The sequence below is a fragment of the Phyllostomus hastatus genome, unplaced genomic scaffold (assembly GCF_019186645.2).
Source record: "Phyllostomus hastatus isolate PE091 unplaced genomic scaffold, TTU_PhHast_1.1 phas_contig_10, whole genome shotgun sequence".
In the NCBI taxonomy this organism is placed as follows: Eukaryota; Metazoa; Chordata; class Mammalia; order Chiroptera; family Phyllostomidae; genus Phyllostomus; species Phyllostomus hastatus.
The window spans coordinates 2,133,604-2,156,755 of NW_025333499.1; the positions used below are offsets into that span (position 1 = coordinate 2,133,604).

Genomic DNA, 23,152 nt, shown 5'->3' on the forward strand with positions numbered 1-23,152 from the left:
TTTTCCAGTATCTGTATCTAGGTGTAATCTCTGTACAAGAAACTGTACAGATTTTAAGTTTTCTCTTTGCCCACCCTAAAATGAGGAAACTAATCTTATTTCTATCATCATAAAATAAGTTAGCCTATACTAGGTCATATAAATAGGATAAATGGAGTCTTATATGTGTATCATCTGATGTCTACTTTGTTTACCTGGTTTCTGTTGCTTGTTATGTTTTTGAGATTCATGTTGCATCTATGAGCATCCTTTTAGTTGTTGAGTAGTATTCTATTATCTGAATATACTACAGTGTTTATCCATTGTCCTGTCAACTTCTGAGTTTCCTTTTTCCCCCAGGCTGAGACACTATTCTTGTCCCTATTTTTTCCCAAAATCTGCAGCTAATATTTGAAAATGATGTTTGTATTTGACCTTGAGACACATGGTTTTTTGCTAGAGATCTGGAATAAGGAAACTTAGGCACTACTGTACCCCCCCACCCCCCTTGCATAGAGTTCTGTTCAACAATACACTTCGAGGCATTCATCACAAATGGTTCTGAATACTTGTCCTTTGGTCTCTTCCGCCTTCTGAATTATTTGAGCTCAGCAAAACTGATATTGCTAGGAATGAATATACTTGCCAGTAAGTGACCAGGGATTTTAATTAGTGTACTATGTTGTGGGGTTTTGTTTATTTATTTGTTTGTAAAAGGTCAGTTCCTTATACTTTGCATACTCTAACTTAATCTTACCCCAAACAACTTGAGAGGTAGAGGTTATATAAATCCATGTGGTCTTGGGAACGTGCATAGCAGCTGTCTGGGCTTTAAAGGCAGCAAATGCAAAGAAGCAGTTGTTTCCTGAATTATGACCCACTGGGAGGGTTTCTTTGCCAAGGCAGCTATGTTTCCTCAAGAGCTGGAAGAGACCTAGTTCCCCTATTCACCCCCTCAAGAACCCCATGAGGTCTGTTGTATTATACACTGTATTAGGACACTCAATTGGAATCCTCCTTGACTTCTGATTAAGGGCTTCAGCACCATAAATACACATGTAAACTGGCCAGAGTAAAATTGAGTTTGGGAATGTGTGCATGTTTTGGAGAGAGGTAAATGACAGGAAGTTTAATTTGACAGTTAAGGTAAAGTGTTCTATTCATCATGGGAAAGCAGTCTTGTGACGTTTCAAAAATGCTATGAGTCAAAGTTTCATGCAAAGTTAAGATTAGGATGACTTTTCTTAAAGCCAATTGGTAGGGGGATTTCTGCTGGAGAGAGCTGATCATTTTTACTATTCCTATATGATATCCTGAGCCTGGAAGCCAGAAGTTGAGGGTGGGAAGAAAACTGGTATCTGAACAAGTTTGTTCCTGGAGTTGGATTAAATATTGTTGATTTGTTTTCTCTCTTGTCCTCCTCTCCAACTTCCATTTATCAAATGAAGGAAGTACCTGGGTTCTATTTTATGGTAATGCTTTGGCTTTTTGCCATTATATATGACTTCAGCAAAGGGGCAGGTGTCTTAATAGGCTAAAGCCACATCTCTTGCCCCTTACCTATGGAAATGGATCTGGGTTTTTTCCAAGGAGGTGCAACCCAGCTTGGGTAGATATATTGGTGTAAGTAACAGGGAATGCTACAGTGATTCTGCAGGGGGAACTTAAAGAAAGGTTTGCAGTTTTCCCATGGAGTCATTTCACTCCTGGCTTTTGGCTTCTCCCTTTGTACAAAATTCCTTCTCAGATTCTTCACTGAGCATGTTCATAACATCCTACCCAAACCCTAGCTCTGGATATTTCATCAGTGGAGTCATTTGTGATGCCTTTCCACTCTTTTTGCATAGTTCAGTTTAGATTTTGCTGTCAAATGTCTTTGTGCCTGGCAAACCTTTATTCACATTTTATCTTGTTCAGAGATGAGAACTACTAGCTTCTTGCCAACTTTTCTGGCCTTCTCTCTCCAACTACTTCACCCTTCTTCCATCTCTTGCTTTTCCCCCAAAATCTCTTCCAAGGGCAAATATAGCCAAAGTTCTCCTTATTTGACTCAAGTTTTGTCCCTACCTAGGGTTTATCTTTGAGGTAGATTGTGGTTTTCCCCCTGTTTATTTCTTGCAAATGCTAAGATATAGCCATTGTGATAAAGACTGCATTTTCTGTGGCTGTGGCATTATTGCAGCCTTTTCATCTGCAGTGCAGCATTGTCGCATCTGAAACAAAAGGCCTGATCGCAATTTTTGGGTAGTTCAGGGACTGTTGTGACAAAAGCACCAGTTGTCAGGAAAGGAAGCCTTGCATGTTGGCTTCATCTTTGACCAACTTTGACTGTTCTGAACAGTTTGTCAATCTAAGCATGGGATTTTGAATAAAATTAAATTCCATTTCCTATTCTCTAACTTCAAACCTGATGCAAGAACATGGTAAGATATTTATGAATTTGTTTCTTTACCATATTTTGCCATGTGTAATGCACTCCCATGTAAAATGTACAACCATGTTTTTGGCTCAAACTTTCAGGAATATCTTTCATTTTAATTTTTTAATTCAATTTTTTTATTTATTTATATTTAGAAACAAAACCGATTATCGTAATCCAAGGGTATTATTTTGCATATGAATGTCATTACTGCTTTCTAGAGTTACACTTGTTTTTAAGATTTTTTATTTATTTATTTTTAGAGAGGGATGGGAGGGAGACAGAGAGAGAGAGAAACATCAATGTACGGTTGCTGGGGGTCATGGCCTGCAACCCAGGCATGTACCCTGACTGAGAATCGAACCTGCGACACTTTGGTTCGCAGCTCACACTCAATCCACTGAGCTATGCCAGCCAGGGCGTAGAGTTACACTTTTAACACATAAGCATAAATAAAAGAATTAAAAACATTTATATAGATAGGAAATAGTATTGCCCATGTATAAGGTGCATCCTTATTTTTCCCTCAAAAATTTGGGCCAAAGCATTATACACAGCAAAATACAGTAGCTTCCTCAAGCAAATGTTTAAATAGTCTCTTACTTGAACTTGCTTATTTTTAATATTTTCATATTGATAAATTCCTCCTATGGTAGTTTGCCTAAAAAATAGGGTAATATGTATACCAAAGGCTATAAGTCTTATGTAGAAAAGTGTCTAGAATTTCATGCTGTTTCCCTTCTCTCACTTTGTTCTCTTGCATTGATAATGTGAATTTCTGTGTAACTCACTTTTTCTCCTTTAACAGGGTTGTTGGTACAGAGGAACGTATTCCTATTCCCCTCATGGATTACATCCTTAATGTGGTAAGATTTATGGTAGGGCCAAATGAGTAAAGGTTTGTGATTTTCCTGGGAAATGTGTGATGTTATTAAATAGTTCAGTGATTTCTGTGTTTTATTTAACTAGGGCCCTTAAAATGCAGAGAAGCCGGGAAAGATGTACAAACCTTGTTCTCTGAGACTGGCTTGCCAAAAATTGGCCAACACTCTCCCTTTTTTGGATATTCCCAATTTTCTGTTGGTTGTTACCATTCCCTGTTGGAATCCAAACAGGGAAAATGGGATTTGTTGGGCCAGTTCAGTATTATGTTCTTTGAATGTGTCCACATATATTTTTCACTGTTACTTGCCATTTTTTTCTGTTAACTTCTTTTTAAAAAATTAATGTGGCCTTTTGCTTTAACTTCCTGTGTGTCTCACTGGAAAAGGGAAGCGTTTGAATTTTCCCAAAATTGTTTACCTCTAAGGGGAAGCCCACTTAGCATTTGTTCTAGCCCATTAAGCAGTTCCAAGACTTCCAGAGATGGTTTTACTTGTGCCCATGTGTTGTTGTCCACATTTTACTTTCTTACACTTACAAAATACTTTATTTGGTCCAAATCTCCCTTCTAGAGCTCTGAGTTTAATTTTCATTATGAGCACATTTGACCGAAAGTATCCATGATATTTGCTTTAGGGGAGAGACAACACGTTATCATGCAAGGAGTGCTAAATGAAGAAATTAAGAAATTAGACTTGATTCTGCCATTGTGTGGCCCTGAGCAGGTCATTTGACCTCTGTGCTCTCAAATTGTATGACTTTACATGTGGCTGAAAAGGTAGATTGGGAAGGAGTTATAATTATTTTTTATTTTCTGAATGTTTATTTTCTGAATGTCTATTTTCTGAATGTCTATATAGATCTCTCCCCTATTTACCTGAGGTTTTGGTATTCTAGAAAATACTGATTTCGTGACTGCAGGGCTGTACCTGTCCTGGTCTTTGAGTTCCAAGTGTTGGGCTCTTAACTATTTTTTAAAGTAATCTTTTTTTTTTTAGATTTTATTTATTTATTTTTTAGAGAGGGAAGGAAGGGAGGGAGGGAGAGAGAGAGGGAGGGAGAGGGAGAGGGAGAGAGAAACATCAATGTGTGGTTGCCGGGGGTCATGGCCTGCAACCCAGGCATGTACCCTGACTGGGAATCAAACCTGCGACACTTTGGTTCGCAGCCCACGCTCAATCTGCTGAGCTATGCCAGCCAGGGCGGGCTCTTAACTATTTTTAAATGTTTTCTTACCTAGATGAAATTTGTGGAATCTATTCTGAGCAACAATACAACAGATGACCACTGCCAGGAATTTGTGAATCAGAAAGGACTCTTGCCTTTGGTTACCATTTTGGGTCTTCCCAATCTGCCCATTGACTTTCCCACATCTGCGGCCTGTCAGGCTGTTGCAGGTGTCTGCAAATCCATATTGGTAAGAAGCATCTCATCTGGCTGAACATTTTCATTTCTCTTTCAGTCTGTTGCAGTACTTTTATTTGTGTCTTACTACTATGGTTTCCCTTTACCTTCAACTTGAAAAATAATCATGAAATTTGTAGTTATGTACTACAAGTGAATTTGGTGACTGATAAATAGTTTGCCACATTATTTCTCATTGAAAAGTTGGAGTGTTTGTTCCTGGAGTTTGGTATATAGTTCTAACATTTGGGTTTTTGGGAAGGGACCATCCCTAAGAAAGCTTTGGAGCTGGGCTTTATTAGCGTGTCATCCTTTGCCATGGATACTTTTAACACAATCTAGTATTGTTAGCCTTTTATTTTCCTTTTTCAAACTTGATAGTCATGAATTTTAAGCATAATTGACCTATAGTTTATTGCTCAAATTTTGCCAAAATGTGAGGTTCATTTACTTATTCTTAAAATGGAAAACTACATGTAACATGATATTTACCACTTCAACCATTTTTGAGTATACAGTTCAGTAGTGTTAATTATATTGACATTGTTGTGTACCCCATCTACAGAACTCCTTTCATCTTGGAAAACTGAAATTCTATACTCATTAAGCAACTCCCCATCTCCCTTTCCCCCCACCAGCTCCTGGTAACCACCATTTTATTTTCTGTGTCTATGAATTTGACTGTTCTGGGTACTTCATGTAAAATGTACTTCGTAAGGTATTTGTCCTTCTGTGGCTGGCTTATGTTGCGTAGCATAATGTCTCTTAAGATTCACCCATATTGTAGCATATGTCATAATTTCCTTCCTTTTCAAGGCTGAATTTACTCCATTCTTGTGTAAACCACGTTTTGTTTATGGGTATTAATTCATTGATAAACATTTGGGTTGCTTCCACCTCTTGGCTGTTATTATGAATTACTACTGCTGTGAACATGAGTGTGAATATTTCAAGACTCTGCTTTTGTGTGTGGTGAGAACACTTAAGGTTTACTCTTAGAAAATTTGAAGTATATAATAACATTATTAACTATAGTCACCTTGCTGTACATTATATCCCCAGCAGTTATTCATCTTATAACTGCAAGTTTGTATCCTTTGACCAATATCTCCACCTTTCCCTCCAGCCCCTGGCAACCATCATTCTGTTCTCTAGTTCTATAAGTTTGACTTCTTTAACATATAAGTGAGATCATCCTTGAGACCTTGCTTTCCATTCTTTTGGTTATATGCCCAGAAGTAGGATTGCTTAATTATATGGTAGCTTTGGTTTTAATTTTTTGAGGAACAACATATACTGTTTTCCATTTCACATTTCAACCAGCAATGCACAAGGATTCCAATTTCTTCACATCCTCACCAGTACTTACTATTTTCTGAGCTTTGGATAGTAGCCAAACCAGAGGGTATGAAATGAGATCTCATGGTTTTGATTTGTTTCTCCCTAATTAATGATGTTGAGTATCTTTTCATTTGCTTATTGACTGAGTATCTTCTTTGGAGAAGGAGAAATGTCTGTTTGGGTCCTTTGTTCATTATTTAATGGGATTTTTTTGTTGTTGAATTGTAATTTTTTATATTAGTTCATTATTAGAGAAATGATTTGCAAATATTTTCTCTCATTCCATGGGTTACCATTTCACTCTATTGATAGTTTAATTTGGTACACAAAAGGTTTTGATGTTGAAGAAGTCCGGTTTATCTTTTCTTTTTTCTTTTTTTTTCTTTGTTTTTCTTTTTTCTTTCTTTTTTCTTTGTTTTTCTTTTATTGCCTGTATTTTTGTGTCATATCTAAGAAGTCATTGCCAAGTCCAATGGTGTGCTGCTTTTACCTACCCTACAGCTTCTTCTAGGTGCTTTATGGTTTTAGCTCTTAAATTCAGGTCTTTGATCTATTTTGAGTTAATTTTCTTAATATGGTGTAAGGTAAGGTCCAACTTCATTCTTTTGCCTGTCAGTACCCAGTTTTCCTAACACTGTTGATCACACTGACCTTCCCTATTGCACCCTCATCAGAAATCATTTGACCATATACATGAGGGTTTATTTATGTGCTTTCTTTTCTATTCCACTGGTTTTGATGTCTGTCTTCATGTCCATAGCACACTTTTAATTACCGTGGCTTTGTGGTGGTAAGTTTGGCAATCAGGAAGTGTGAAACCTTCAACTTTGTTCTTTTTCAAGAGAGTTATGTCTCATTCAGAGTCCCTTAAGATTCTTATAGGAATTTAAAGAGAGATTTTTCTATTTCTTTTAAAAAAAAAAACCATTGGGATTTTTATAGGGATTGCATTAAATCTGTGAAGCTCTATTAGCTAGGTTGTGCAGTAATAAGTAGTTTCTGCTTTATATTCCATAAAAATTATGGAAAGATCCATTATTATGACATGTCTACATTTAATGTTTCATTTTGCTTTACTTTTTGTGAATGTTTAATTAAGTGTTGTTTCATAACCAAGAGAGTAGAAAAGCTGCTCAATCTTTATCCTACTTCTAAGATACTCTGTGGGAGTGCATAGATTTATTTAAAGCCATAGGAAAGACACATAAGTTCTCACATCTTCTAATGGCAAGCTATAGAACTCAAAAAGAAATTACAAGGGCCATGTAATCTTTGAGTTGTCTCATAAAACAAATAAATTGATTAGCTGATGCCTGTCCTAGAACAGTCTCTCTTATTGTGGGAAGAAAAGAACATTTGTAATAGTGGTTTACTTCCATGTTTTGGAACCTGCTTAATATCGCTCCCTGTTGAGCAGAGTTTGGAATTCATCTTAGGACATGGGGTCCTGGCTATGACAGTATTCCAGTTTGATCATCACAAGCTTTTAAATATGATTGGCTCACCACATTTGAAAGCCTGTCATTTGAGAAAAGTAATATGTTGCTTTAGAAGGAGGTGTTTGAGGTATGTTATACCTGCATTCATATTTTGACTCCATCATTCACCAAGTAAGAGACCATGACCAAGTCTGAAATTGTGAGATTTGCCTTCTACTTCTTCTATTGTGACTGTCAAAGGCATGTGAATATGAGGTTCATTGTACATTAATGCTTTAATTATTCTTGTTTCAGACACTGTCACATGAACCCAAAGTCCTTCAGGAGGGTCTCCTTCAGTTGGACTCCATCCTCTCCTCTTTGGAGCCCTTACACCGCCCAATTGAATCTCCTGGGGGCTCAGTGCTGTTGCGAGAACTGGCTTGTGCTGGCAACGTTGCTGATGCTACCCTCTCAGCTCAGGCCACCCCTTTACTACATGCACTCACTGCTGCCCATGCCTACATCATGATGTTTGTTCATACTTGCAGAGTTGGACAGGTAAGAATTATCTTAGGGGTGAACATGTTGGTTTAAAGCCAGTGCAGTACCTGGCATCTTATTGTACCCAGCAATTCTACCTGGTCTAGCTGCTGAAAGAACAGTTCTAGGGGGAGATTTTTTTTTCCTATGGGTGACTTAGATTTATGCTTCAGGTTGCTGTCTAGTTTTACTTTCCCTAGGTGTTTGTCTTTTCATTAGAAGTTGAGTGATCATATAATTTGTTTTGTGATCTGGACCTTCTTGAGAGTAAAAGTGGTTGGTATTAATAACAGATACATACATAGCATTCATATAGGCCAACTGAGATATGTAGTTAACCGTTTTAGCAGGCAGTTCTCAATCGGGTGCTTAACCTGGGCTATTACTTCCTAACCTTTCTGCAAATGCATGAAGGCCTAATAATGGCATGGCAAGAAGGAAGTTTGACTACAGAACATTTAAGTCAATGGTAATTAACAGACTACTAAAGATTTCCTAAGTATCAAACCCTATGCCTGCAATCCATGTGAGATTCCTCTTTTGGTTCCAAAAGGTGGGTTCATTTGTATGCTCACAGTTTTACTACCTTTACTCCTCAAATAATCAATTCTAAAGATTAATGGTATAATATTTTAGCAGTTCTGTTTTATGCCGTTGAGCAGGAGTATATTCATTGAATCAAATCAAATGAAAAGCAGTTATAAACTATTTAGAAAAGTCTACTTGACAAAGCTTATTTATTACTTTTTTAGTAAATGAGAAATAAAATTAAAATGTTTAATTCAAGTAATTAAAGCAATCTAAATATTTATTGAAGTAAAGAAATAAAGAGGGAAATAGCATGCCTACCACCACCGAAAAAAAACTTAGAAAACTGTCAATAAATCTACAAAAATGCTTCTTTGATTTAGAAAAACAGAGTTGCCAATGACTCCTGTCTTTCACTTTACAAAAACTAATAAGAAATGTTAGAGGCAGGTTATAAATATTGTAAGAGAATACCTTGTGGAACTATGATCTTAAATGGAAGTTTTGATGAAATAGACAACTGTGAAAAGAACATGGAAGGGAAATAAAATCCCTCATCTTTTTTAAACAGCTGGAAGTTGATTCTGAATATAATTATTCAAAGGAAATTCCAAAGATTAACTTTTTTTAACTTTGGTTGCAGAGTGAAATTCGTTCCATCTCCGTAAACCAGTGGGGCTCTCAGTTGGGTCTGAGTGTTCTGAGCAAGCTGAGTCAGCTGTACTGTTCCCTCGTGTGGGAGAGCACTGTCCTCCTCTCCCTGTGTACCCCAAACAGGTAAGGGAACAATCGTCTCTTTTGTTACCTGTTTTCTTTCCTAACATGGAAAATTGGCTTTAGTCAAGACTAGAAGGGAGGCTTCCTTGTGTTAGTCCATTCTGGCTGCTGTAACAAAATAACCATAGACTGGGTTCTTATCAACAGCAGAAATTTATTGCTTGGTGTTCTGGAGTCTGGAAGTCTGAGGTCATGGTGCCAGCATGGTTGGATGAGGGCCGTCTTCCAGGTCATAGACTTGTTGTATATTCTCGCTTGGCAGAAGGGACTAAAGATAGTAGTCCCATTTGTGAGGGCTCCACTCTCATTCAATCCATAGCATTGTCCTTCCCACCTACCAGCCTAGGGACTTGATTATGAAAGTCATCTTTGTTTCGATGTCCCAATTATGGTGTGTCAACATGGTGGGTGTTTAAAGTTTGGCGCTGTTGTTAGCCAGGTTTAAAAAGTAGAGTTGGAAACCTCAGGAATTCGATCATTGCAGGTGTCCTATACCTGTTATAGGAAGGGATAGTGTCAGCCAAGCAGGTTAGAGTCCAAGCACAACATAAGAGATGAGCTATCCAGGTTTTTTGGCTCACTGTTTCTCTTGTTGCAGCCTACCATCTGGGTGTGAATTTGGCCAGGCGGACATGCAGAAACTGGTCCCAAAGGATGAGAAGGCAGGTACGACCCAGGGCGGAAAAAGATCAGGTAACTCCAAGAAACTAAAACCTCAGTCATTCTCTTAAGTTCTATCTGTCTTCAGAGGTCTCTTGTGAAAATTAGCTCTCTATCATCTATAGTCCTCAGTTTTTTCCTTTAATTAATTTTAATTATTTTTAAATTTAACTTTTTACTCATTTTTGATGTACAAATATATACACACAGTAGTAAGAATTAGAAGATGTAGTAGAAATTGTCCATATTTGTGCCATAAAAACGAATATTTTGGAAGTGTCTGACTAATCTTTTCCCCTGAGGATATATTTTATTAACATAGTTGTACTTATCTTAGAAATAACATTTTGTAGATCTCTTTTCACTAAAATTAAGTGCCTTGTAAAGGTACAGTGAATTAATTATTCCCTGTTAAGTTTCTAATGTATGTTTTGAAAAATGAGCATCACATATGTAGTTTTATGCAAGTCTAAGATTAATTCCTTAAAATTACTATATCAAAGGGTATGATGGGACTTTAATTTTTGTATATCCTTATTTTTCAGGAATTTAATTTTATACGTTAAAAATGATAAATAATTGTTTTAAGTGGCTGTGGAACATTTTAGAACCTCACTGTCCAATATGGTAGCCACTAGCCATGTGTGACTGTTGAATCCTTTAATGTGGCTAATACAACTAAAAAACTGAACTTTTTTCTTCCTCCTTTATTCTCTCCTACCCTCCTTTTTCCTTTTCTTTCTCACTTTCTTTGTTTCCCTCTCTTTTTCTTTTTTCTTTCCTCTTGTTAAGGGGAAGGTGTTATGGGTTGAAATGTGCTCCCCCAGCACCTTAGAATATGACCTTAGTTGGAAATAATTTTGTAGCACAAGTAGTTAACGTGAAGTCATAGGTTGGGTGGAGAAAACTGAATTTTTTTAATTTTTATTAATTTAAATATAACAGCTATTACCCAGTTGGAAGACTTTTAAGTATGTTTGGAACAACTTAGGTATGTGAATCTTTTTTCAACTAAATTGTATGAAATATAAACATAGATGAATTATTTTAATGAAAATATAATGTCTTGATTAAGAAGTGCTATGAAGTATAAAATAGATACCTTTTAAAAATATTTATTAAATCTTAATAATTTACGTTTAAGTGCATGTTGAAGTAACAGTTTTCATTATAATGGATTAAACAGTATATTTTAAAAGTATACCTGTTTCTTTTTACATTTTAATATGGATAATAGAAAATTTAAAATATATGTGGCTCACATTTTATTTCTGTTGAATAGTGCTGCTTTAGAACATAGCTTTTATATTTTAGCACAATTATAGTTCTAAATTTCAATAAGCAAAAATTATGCACAATTTTCTGACCCTAATCTAACAAAGCTAAAATTAATAAAAGCAGCTTTTTTAGAAAGTTGTTTTTCCTCCTGTATTCTGCATCAAGGAGGAAATACCTTTGAAAAACCATTAAAATGAGGTAATTTTATGTATAAAAACCTATCAGATATGCTTAAAGATTGTACTGAAATTATACTAAAGGTAGAATTAATAAGAAAGCAGACATAACTTGTGAGACAACAAATAAGGACTGATGAGACAGTATGGGAGACAGAACAAAATTAATAAAATATATCACGCCTTTGACAAGTTTAATTTTGGAGAAACTGGACCAAACCAAAAATTCAAATACCAATTTAGTCAAAATATATCAAATTTAACTCAAAGAATAATTTACTAAGAACTTAGAACAAAATTAGACTGTCAAAGAATTGCCTCACCTAACAATTCAGATATATCTTTTCCCAGCAGTGTCTTTTCATACACTTAACAAAGATGACACCATTTGCACGTAGGTTTTCCAGAAAATTAGGCGATGTGTTTTATAAAATGTGCCCAAAGCCAATTCTTACATCTAAAAGCACACACACCAAAAATAAAGATACATATCTCACATTTATACATAATCCTAAATGCTAGGATTTAGGAAATGTATTTCTACAGTGGTGTAACCTAAGATGTCCAATTTGAGTTTGCTAACAAGCTATAATATTCTAGGAAGGCATGCTCCTTGACAGTATGGGGGCACCATGCACATTGTAGTCTGTGTGAATGGTACCCGCTGGGTCCTACAGTGCCTACAGTCTTCCAAAGTAGCCCTGGGTTAAAGCTGTTCACAAACTCTCATTGAAAGGTGTCGGTATTAGCTATAAAGGGCTTCAAGGAGAAGAGCGTATCAGTACAGTTTGGATTTTTTGTTTGGGGAGGGGTTGTTTTTAGATTTAGAAAATCGTGGACACTTAAAGAGTAATGAGCACCATAGGTAGCTCTTTCTTGGGACTCTTCAGCATAAGGAATGGTTCTAGGTAAGTGCTGGCTCAACATGGTCTTATTGTTCCCCTCTTATTCTACAGATGGGGAACAGGATGCAGCAGCTGGAAGTATGGATGCTTCTACCCAGGGCTTGTTGGAAGGCATTGGCCTTGATGGTGACACATTGGCTCCTATGGAGACAGATGAACCTACTGCTTCAGACTCTAAGGGCAAATCTAAAATCACACCTGCCATGGCTGCCAGAATTAAGCAAATCAAGCCTTTATTGTCAGGTGAGTGAATGTCTTTTTGCTACTTCCTTTTCTGGCTTTCAGAGCCTTAACCAATCCTGACACAAATTGAGTTGGTATAGCTGTGTAGTTTCCTTTCTGGAAGTTGAAAGCTTTGGTGGCTCAATTTTAGGTGTACTTTATTGATTGTATATACTATGCAGCAGTCTCTGTACTAACTGCTAGGGATACAGAGATAAGAGAATCACTTCCTGAACCTACTCCCTCCCTGTTTAATTCCCTTCCTCCTATTCATTGTTTAACTACAAATGGCTTCTGCTTCCACCAGTTCTACTGTCTTACAAAGGTACCTACAACCTCCTTGTTGCTAAGTTTATTGTATATGTTTCAGTCCCCTTGTCCTTCTCTGTAGCATAAGAGTTGACCTACTATCTCCTTCTTGAAATGCTCTTTTCTTGATTTGTGTGGTATTAAGTGCTCCTGCTTTCCAGTTACCTGTCTTGCAATTCCATGCAGTCTCCTTGTCCTTTTCCTGTCCCTTAAACATAGCAAGTGATACGGTTAATTTGTGTTTTAACAAAGTCACTTTGGCAACTGTGGAGATTACATTAACGTGATACAAGACCACATTAAAGATATACACTGGCCCTGTCTGCTGTGGCTCAGTGGATTGAGTGCTGGCTTGCAAACCAAAGGGCCACAGGTTTGATTCCCACTCAGGGCAGATGCCTGGGTTGTGGGCCAGGTCCCCAGTAGGGGGCACACAAGAGACAACCACATGTTGATGTTCCTCTCCCTCTTTTCCCCCTCCCTTCCCCTCTTTAAAATAAGTAAATAAAATATTTTTTTAATTAAAAAAAATAGCCCTGGCTGGCATAGCTCAGTGGATTGAGCGCAGGGTGCGAACCAAAGTGTCGCAGGTTCGATTCCCAGTCAGGGTACATGCCTGGGTTGCAAGCCATGACCCCCAGCAACCCCACATTGATGTTTCTTTCTCTTTCTCTTTCTCCCTCCCTTCCCTCTCTAAAAATAAATAAATAAAATCTTTTTTTAAATTTAAAAGTATTAAAATGTACACTAATTTGTCTTTGCCATCTTTTGCCCCTTAATGTTAATTTGGGGGGGGTCTATTTATGTTCCTCAATATTTGCCAGTTTCTGACACCATAATGTAGAGGAAAGTAAAGATGTAACTCCTAGGAATCTGGAGCTCTGCAGAAAATGGCCTTTGGCATTTCCATTTGTTATCTTAAAAACCTTTAAATTTTACTTTCTGTTCTAATTTGTTTAATTCCACTTTTGTTTTAATTTGAAAGCCTACTACTGTTACCCCAAATCAAAGGAAAATAGACCAAGAAGATGGCTCATGTTTATCTCCCCTTTCTTTGTTAGACCTCTTAGACTACTGTGACTTTGGAACATTTTGGGGTTTCTGGGTAGGTCCAGTTCATGCTTTTGATGTCTATTTCTTTGTGGTTGCTGTACTTGCTGACTACCTTTGAGCCACTATGTTTAGCCATATTTTCTTTTTCTGTACATTTCCTTTTACATGTTTATTTGGAATCTGCTTTTTTTTTTTTTTTTTTTTTTTTGGTTCAGCAGTATATGCTAGTGATTTTCAACCTTTTTCATCTCATGGCACACATAAGCTAATTACTGAACTTCTGCAGGACACCAAAAAATATATATTTTGCTGATCTGACAAAACATAGGTACAGTTTTAATTCATTCACACTGAACAGCTATGGTTGTGATGGTAGCTGTTCTCTTTTTTTTTTTCTCGACAATCTAAGGGAAAAGAGGTCAGTACCCCTAACTAAATAGTCGGGTATTGCATGTTTTAAATTCTTGTGGCACACTGGTTGAAAATCACTGATATATATACCAAAAAGCATCTTCCAAAAATGAAAATCTGAAATATTTATAATCTTCCTAAGACCTTAAGAAAGCCACTTAAAATTTTTTATACTTTTCTTTAACAGTCTTTTTTCCTTTGGGGCCTATATATGTTATGTTGTAATAGGACAATATACAGTATATATGGTCTTTTCTGGTCTAGGTCATTAACATTTTTGCCGTTTTTTAAGTTCTCTGTAGGCATTTTAAGTGACTTCATAACCCAATAAATGTATTATCTACTTAACTAGTTCTTATTGCTATATTGCTCTCTGCAAAGGTGGTTTCAATTTATACCTCCTCTAATAGTGTGAATGTTTATCTTGTTTGACTTTCACATTTGTTATACAGGGTCTGGCACAAATAGCACGCCTTTTTTATTACAAATTCTTTTATTACAAAATCGTAAGCATATGTAATTCTATAACATAACAATATCACGCTCAGGCACACCATATGACATTTTAGGTGAAATGTTCAAATTAAAACTATAAATTATTACACCCATATTATGACCCTACCAATCACACTGAAGCAGGTGTTACTTCTGCAGGACCCTGTATATTGAGTACCAAGACACTTCTCTGTCTTCTGCCTTTAAAAGAGGCATTTATTCCCTATGGGACTTCCGTTTTGGATTATCATGTGTAGAGACAAGTCCAAGTGTTTCATAGGTGTTGTGTGGGAGGAAAGTGGTCAGTCATAAAAATGTATTAATGGTAATGTGTCTGTTATAAATGAAACTAATTCTGAGAATACTGTCAGCCTTATTCTAACTTTTGGATTCTAGCCTCTTCCAGATTAGGCCGAGCACTTGCTGAGCTTTTTGGACTCCTCGTTAAACTTTGTGTGGGGTCTCCTGTCCGCCAGAGAAGGAGCCATCATGCTGCCAGCACCACCACAGCACCAACACCAGCTGCTCGATCAACAGCCTCAGCCCTCACTAAGCTCCTCACAAAGGGCTTGTCTTGGCAGCCTCCACCATATACACCTACTCCTCGCTTCAGGTGAGGTTCTGCTTAAGATACAGAATCAAATTGATTCCTTCACTACTTAAATGGAGAGGGAACCACTGAATTAGAGGATTTGGTGGTCCCTTGTTTACTCTGTTACCCAAAATGCAGTTTAAGGTACTTGTTTTGGTACTACCTAGTCTAGAATATAAAGATCTTTAAAGCATTTATAACCAAATTGCATTTCAATAACCTTGTATTTTTAGAAAGTGGGAACCTACTTAGGAACTTTAGAAATTTTAATAAGCAGTTGAATCACCCACCTGCATTCCAGTCAGTCTATCAGTCATTTCCGTGCAATGTTTAAATTTTACTCTTGGCTTCCACGCAAATTTTCCATTGTTTCTGTGTCTGCCTCAGAAAATGTTAATTTTTTTTCTTTTTCCCTCTTTCAGGCTAACATTCTTCATCTGTTCAGTTGGTTTTACATCCCCAATGCTGTTTGATGAGAGGAAGTATCCCTACCATCTTATGCTGCAGAAATTTCTCTGCTCTGGAGGCCACAATGCTCTTTTTGAGTAAGGATCAAGTTGCTTCACCGAGAAGCATTTCTTGGAGTTTGGTCTTCTCTGTGTGCCTTAGCAGCCTACAACTTTCTAAGCCACCTATCCTGTGACAGTTAGATACATGGAGACCCATTGATTGTACCCTTCCACATTCTAGGCACTAGCCACATTTATCTCCATCTTCCTTGGAAGGTGTGGGATTCAGCCTTTCTTAGAGGTGTTTGCAGGGGTCTCTACTTTCCCTCATTTGGTTTCCAGTGCCTGGTACATATTTTTCTAGTAGGCTTGTTCTTTTCTGTTTTTCTGAATATGATAATTTTTTGCATCTCTTAGAATTTTAAGCTAAATTTCACATTTTTGTTTGTTTTGGCTTTAAAATGTAATCCTAGAAAAGGTAATCATTTTGCAGTATATATGTGTATCTGTGACATTGTACATCTTAAGTTTACATACGTTATATGTCAATAATATCTCAAAAAAGCTACACTGAGGACCAAAAAAGTTAAAGCTAATAAATAGTGGATAGATGGAAGCCGTAGCTCTAAGGGGAGGGAGATGAAGTGCCAATATAAAGACTGGGAGCCTATCAAATGTCTTTTCTGCCACCATCCCATCTAAAATACTAATGTTCTCTCTCCATACTTTCTCTTATTTGAATTTAGAACTTTTAATTGGGCTCTCTCTATGGGTGGCAAAGTTCCTGTTGCTGAAGGATTAGAACATTCAGACTTACCTGATGGCACAGGAGAATTCCTAGATGCCTGGCTTATGCTGGTGGAAAAGATGGTGAATCCTACCACGGTGCTCGAATCTCCACATTCACTGCCTGCCAAATTGCCTGGAAGTGTCCAGAATTTTCCACAATTCAGTGCCCTTCGTTTCCTTGTGGTAACTCAGAAAGTGAGTATTCAGCATTCTAAAACCAAGGGGAATTTCTCATGCTGATTAAGTAGCTCCCACTGTTTTGTCTTTCTTAATGAAATAACTTGATCATTGGAAAACAATTAGATTCTACTCCCAGATAGGGCTGCATTTCAGATGGATATAGAAATCATTTGTAAAATTTCTCTGGTGTACACGCTTGAACTCTAAACTTCAGATTGGTACTTCCAGGTTGGAGTAAATGCCCTTTTTGTGCTTCCTGGGCCCCCTCAGTACTGACCTAGGATTTTGTTGGCAGGAACTGGTTGTGGAAGGACTATCCCCATAGGTCTTTGGCTTATTCCTCACAGGACTTTGAATTGAGACAAAATGATTTTCACACGTCTTTTCAAATGATGTATAGGCAGCGTTTACTTGCATCAAGAACCTGTGGAACCGGAAACCCCTGAAAGTGTATGGTGGGCGAATGGCTGAGTCCATGCTTGCCATCCTCTGCCACATCCTTCGAGGAGAGCCTGTAATTCGAGAGAGACTGAGCAAAGAGAAGGAGGGGTCTAGAGGAGAAGAGGATACAGGGCAAGAGGAAGGTGGCTCCCGCCGAGATCCTCAAGTCAACCAGCAACAACTGCAACAGGTAGAATGCTGGCCTGATACTCCAGGGCCCAGAGTTTGCACCTGATAGAGTGCGGTGCTTGTGTATTTTCTAAGTTTACATGTCACTAAGTGCCTGGTCCTATTACCCAGGAGATAGATTTAAATTTGCTCTTTCCCTTAGTGTTTATTTTTTCATCTTTAAGCAAACACATAAACCACATTTTGGAAATTATAAGCTAGAAGCTGTGGGGAGTGGAAGGTTGGGGGGAGAAGCACTTAAAAACCTGACATTTCAACCTTGAAAGAGTATTTACCATATTCCTCTGGGAATTTGTGTGTTCTCTTTATGTCCAGTGCCCTGATCAAATATGTCTTCTATATGTACGTGCTACATTTTATTGTAACAGTAATAAATGCTCACTTTAAGAAAATTTAGAAATACAGCAAAATATTTTAAAAGGAATTCATAATGTCACCACACAAGATAATTATTTTGTTCTTTTTATTACTTAGTCCTATGCCCAATTCTTACATAGTTAACATGTAATATGTAGAATTGTACTGCTGTCACTAAGAAAATGTGTTTTTTTAATGTCTCAGTCATTCTTTTATTGTTAGATATTAATTTGGTTATTTGATGTTGTAAAGCTGTGGTATATAGTTTTTTTGTACAAACCTTTCTGTACATTTTATGATTATTTACTGTTGGTAGAAACTTATTTTTTCAGGCTCTTGTTCTGCTGCCAATTTGATTTTCAGAAAAGTAGAACCAGTTTTTTCTTATGTGTGATTTTCAAGTTAGGATAATCTTGTTAATGACTAATAACCATCGAACCCCATTTTCTTAGAGAATGGAACTGAGAATCATCTGCCTCGTTGCGTGTGGCTCTAATGTTCAAACTCTATGGAAGCACCAAATAGGTCCATTCACATTATTGGTCTTAACTTATAAATGTTCTCAGTTCATATGAAGTTAGAAAAACTTACTTCCATCTTGAAAGGGTTCTTTTCTTTTTAAAATACATTTGGGCTTCTTTTTTACTGTGATTCTGAGATCCTGCATTCTTCTTATAGCTCATGGACATGGGCTTCACAAGGGAACATGCGATGGAGGCCCTGTTGAACACCAGCACCATGGAGCAGGCCACAGAGTACCTTCTTACTCACCCTCCCCCGATCATGGGAGGAGTTGTTCGGGTAAGTTGGCTCAGGGACTCTAAACTTCTAGGACATTGGTTGGGCTGCTGACATGCTTTTCTCCTCTCATGCTTCTGTCACTGGTCATCCCTTCTCATTTTCAGACACCTTTGTACCACTGTTTTCTTTTCATGATAACTCTTCTAGCTGTAGAATGTAATGAGCAAAAGTTTCATATCTCCCAGCCATGTAAATTACTGGACCTCATTTGCAGAAAAACTCTTAAATTATCCACAGTCAGAAAGCCATAGAAGAGACTCTTCTTAGATGCAGAAAAGGTAGTCACATTAAAGCCCCCTTCCAGCACTTAATTTCATTGTGATTTTTTTCTCTCTGTTCTCACAGTGACCAGGTAAGCCTAGTTGGGTTTAATTCTAGAGAGCAGGATTCAGAGCCCCTTCTCTAAAGCTTGAGCACAGAGTGTCTGATTCCTCATCAGCTGGGGTATGTATATTGCTGGATTTTCTGTTGTTACTCTGTAGGATCTGAGTATGTCTGAAGAGGACCAGATGATGAGAGCTATTGCCATGTCTCTGGGGCAGGATATCCCAATGGATCAAAGGGCAGAGTCACCTGAGGTAACTAGAACATAGGGCATCCAAAAGGGTCTGACACATTAATCTTAGTATTTATATGAATATTCGGCTACTACTGCAAAGTAATTAATAGAATTAAAATCTAAGGACAGACATGGGAGTACTCATTTTTCTCAACCTTGCCATCACTGATCTATTTGAGGCTTTGCACTTTATTGTCAAATAGGAGGCCCAAAATGTACTTAGTACACATTAGGCCAAACTTGGCTATCTGTTTTTAGGTAACAGTTGCTCTGTTTGCTATACTGGCAGAGAATGCAGGACAATGTCTGCAAATCATTTGTAGGATGTAATGTAGGATACTGTGAATAAGTTGGCAGTGCTTTGGGGGTTAGAGGTGTCCTCCTCCTCTGCTTTTCTTTGTCTTGCCTTAGCCTTTGTGGCTGCCTTCATACTCACTGACACACTCTAATGAATGTATTACCCGTTTGAGGAGAAGGTAGAGGGTATTCATATGATAGGGCAAATACATTCTTAGAGCCTTCCTCATCTTTCTTCCTTCAACTTTTCCATGTGCTATCACTCTTTCTTCCCTGCCTCCAGGAAGTTGCTTGCCGGAAGGAGGAGGAGGAACGGAAAGCTCGGGAAAAGCAGGAAGAGGAAGAGGCTAAATGTCTAGAGAAGTTCCAGGATGCTGATCCATTGGAGCAAGATGAGCTACACACTTTCACGGATACCATGTTGCCAGGTTGCTTCCACCTTCTTGATGAGCTGCCAGACACAGTTTACCGGGTGTGTGATCTGATTATGACTGCAATAAAACGTAATGGAGCAGACTATCGAGACATGATTCTGAAGCAAGTAGTCAATCAGGTAAGCTCTCCAGGGGTCAAAAGAGGGGAGCATATAAAGTGGTTTTCCTTACCATCTATCAAAACCTAATTTCTTTTTTTTTTTAATATTTAGAAATATACTCTCTTTTTTTTAAGATTTTATTTATTTATTTTTAGAGAGGGAAGGGAGAGAGAGAGAGAGAGAGAGAGAGAGATATCAATGTGCGGTTGCTGGGGGTTATTGGCCTGCAACCCAGGCATGTACCCTGGCTGGGAATCGAACCTGGGACACTTTGGTTCCCAGCCCGCGCTCAACCCACTGAGCTACGCCAGCCAGGGCTAAAACCTAATTTCTTTTTAAAATATTTTTATAATTTATACAATCTGGATGTATTCTCTCTTTGAATTCTTTAGATCTGATCATCTAGCTCTTTTTTAAGAGTGTTCCTGCAAAAAGTAAACTAACTACTTCACAAAAATGTCTTTGAAAGGAAAAACAAAGCTCTACTTCTGGGCATTTCTTTTTAGAATCATCTTAAATGTTCAAAATGTGCCTTCTCCTGAACCAAATTAGGCCCCCTGGACTAAGAGTGAATACATGTTTTTTTCTCCCCTTAGGCAACAGTTATTTTGACAAATGAGTCCTCGTCCTGTTGAATAGTTGTAACCTGGTGTTTATCTTTTTTCTGTACGTTTATTTTTATTTGTTTTTAGAGAACAGGGAAAGGAGGGGGGACCTCAGTGTGTGGTTGCTTCTTGCACACCACCCACCAGGGACCTGGCCCACGACCCAGGCATGTGCCCTGTTTGGGAATCAACCAGCGACCCTTTGGTGACCCTTTGATTCACAGGTCACCACTCAATCCACTGAGCCACACCAGCCATGGCTATCTTTTTTAAGCGTTGTTTTTCCTCATTATGAAATTAATGTATCTAGTTGTAGAAGTAGGATAAGAAATAAATTCTCTCAATCCCCACACAGATAGCCAGTTCATATTTTGGTTGTATGTTCTTTACTATTTCTTACCATTCATGTACTCAAAGTTAAGAAGCAGAGAACGAAATAAAAAAGTGATACACAAAATCATAACTTTAGTGTATGGAAACATCATAAAAGTAAGACAAACTAGATCAGCCATTTTTTTTTCACAAGCTATGACCAAGCTTTAGTTTCCTTTAATCTGTATTAAAAGTATATAGAAATAATTTTAAGAAAGGTAAAACCTTAATAGAAAAAGAGCAATTATATAAAATTCATTACAAGAAATTTAACAGGCAAACTAAAGCAAAACCAAGATTTCTAACATTCTAGATTTTTGTTTTTAATTCTGGGGCAAGCATATAGTAAAAAATCGCTGATGGAAGTATAACTTGGTAGAATCTTTGTGTGTCAGAAATTTTTTAAATGTTTGTTTCCTTTACCTTAGAATTTAAGCTTCTTGTAATCTAGTTTAAGAAAACAGTCTTTAGAGATTGTCCTATGGTAGCATACATCTTCTTTTAATACGGACATTAAATCTCAATAGTAAATATATATTACTTTCCCACCCACCTTTGGCAGATGTGTTGAGGATGGAGTATTTTACAAAGTTGACAATGTTTTTGACAAACCTTATATTCTGTCTGCAGTTATCTGACTTGGCCTCTCCATTTTTCTAGGTGTGGGAAGCTGCTGATGTATTAATCAAAGCGGCTCTTCCTCTAACAACGAGTGACACAAAAACTGTGTCAGAGTGGATCAGTCAGATGGCCACCCTGCCCCAGGCATCCAATTTGGCTACTAGAATCTTGCTTTTAACACTGCTTTTTGAGGTAAAATTTAGACCTTTTCATCTCTCCGATTCATTCATCAGAGAATTATTGAACACCTATTATTTGAGACATTGAAGAAAGTAGAAGTAAGTGTAAGGCATGGTCTCTGCATTTCATGAGCCTGCAGTTTCTAATAAGCTATAATGCACATAATCAAGTGCAAAATACAGCATTCTACGCATGAATGGTATAAACCAGGGGTATCAAACTCATTTTTACTGGGCCCACATCAGTCTCATGGTTGCCTTCAAAGGGCCAAAATAATTTTAGGATTCTATAAATGTAACTACCCCTTAACTGTTAGGGAATCAAAATTACATTTGGCCCTTTGAAGGCAACCTCGAGGCTGATGTGGGCCCCAGTGAAAATAAGTTTGACGCCCCTGGTATAAATGATGACTTTGGGGAGGGGCATGTATACGTAACTTCTGGATGAGAAACAGGCTTCTCAAAACAAGTGTTAATTGAATTGCGTCTCAGTGGATTGGGGGCTAGTCATTAAAAGAGGTATTGTAGTTCTGTTGTGGAATACTTCTGGTCTCCCTGAGGAAACCTCTAAGTGGCACCTAGAGTTGGGGTAGCTGGTGAGAATTGGGTAATAGACATTAGATGGAATCTGACTCATCTTTGAACCTGGTCAGTCAGCAGATTCAGAGTAAAGAGTAATTTGGTCAGGATGTGTTTTGTTCCAACCAACATAGGAATTAGTGGGCAGTTGATTTTGATTAAATGACTATTTGTCATGTTTAATGGTAACGCCTGAACTTAACTGGAGTAAACCTTTAACAGCAACTTGGGAGAAGGGTTCAATACATGTGTCAAACTATATGTCTGTAGTGTTGGCACTTTCCCTTAACGTGGTTCTTGTTATATATAGCATTTGTAAATAGGTTGCAAAGTACAGAATGCTGGCGGGGGGTCAGGAGGACGGTGCTCATAACATTATGATATAAAGAGAAAATCACAAGTAATGGTCCAGTATTTTCTTCTAGTCCTTTTTCTATGTATTTAAAAAAAATGGGATCAGACTATTTTAAAAGTGTTGTATTTTTCTCTCTGTATTACATTATTAATATTTTTCCATGTAATGTATATATTGTTCTATATTTTGGACATCCCCTAGTTTATTTGAGAGATTTCCCATTGTTGGACATTTAAATTACTTCCAGTCGTTTCCTGTTCTAAGTAACACTTTAGTGTAGCCCCTGTAGGGGGAACCTTTTACTGGGTTGCTGTGTTTAATTATTCCATCTTCCTTGAAAGATTTTAAAGGTTCTCTGCCAATCAGAAGCTTTTCAACTTCAACATAGTTAATTCTTCACACCCTAGATGATCATCTTTAATGATATTAATAAGAGTTTCCATATTACGTAC

The 23,152-nt window shown here is 37.5% G+C and overlaps 1 protein-coding gene across 14 annotated transcripts in view; it reads left to right on the top strand.

Moving 5' to 3' along the window:
* Nucleotides 1-23,152, top strand: part of HUWE1 (HECT, UBA and WWE domain containing E3 ubiquitin protein ligase 1) — a 156,512-nt gene that overhangs the window by 83,212 nt on the left and 50,148 nt on the right. For 12 of the 14 annotated variants that reach the window (XM_045832740.1, XM_045832716.1, XM_045832783.1 and 9 more), the window contains 14 exons: nucleotides 3,207-3,264; nucleotides 4,521-4,697; nucleotides 7,759-8,004; nucleotides 9,158-9,291; nucleotides 9,890-9,984; nucleotides 12,362-12,553; nucleotides 15,197-15,413; nucleotides 15,815-15,937; nucleotides 16,588-16,825; nucleotides 17,211-17,441; nucleotides 18,476-18,598; nucleotides 19,081-19,176; nucleotides 19,738-20,007; nucleotides 21,627-21,779. In XM_045832740.1, the coding sequence (XP_045688696.1) occupies nucleotides 3,207-3,264; nucleotides 4,521-4,697; nucleotides 7,759-8,004; nucleotides 9,158-9,291; nucleotides 9,890-9,984; nucleotides 12,362-12,553; nucleotides 15,197-15,413; nucleotides 15,815-15,937; nucleotides 16,588-16,825; nucleotides 17,211-17,441; nucleotides 18,476-18,598; nucleotides 19,081-19,176; nucleotides 19,738-20,007; nucleotides 21,627-21,779 (2,353 nt within the window). The remainder of the gene's footprint in view (nucleotides 1-3,206; nucleotides 3,265-4,520; nucleotides 4,698-7,758; nucleotides 8,005-9,157; nucleotides 9,292-9,889; nucleotides 9,985-12,361; nucleotides 12,554-15,196; nucleotides 15,414-15,814; nucleotides 15,938-16,587; nucleotides 16,826-17,210; nucleotides 17,442-18,475; nucleotides 18,599-19,080; nucleotides 19,177-19,737; nucleotides 20,008-21,626; nucleotides 21,780-23,152) is intronic. The other 2 variants (XM_045832766.1, XM_045832819.1) reach the window with 1 other exon arrangement.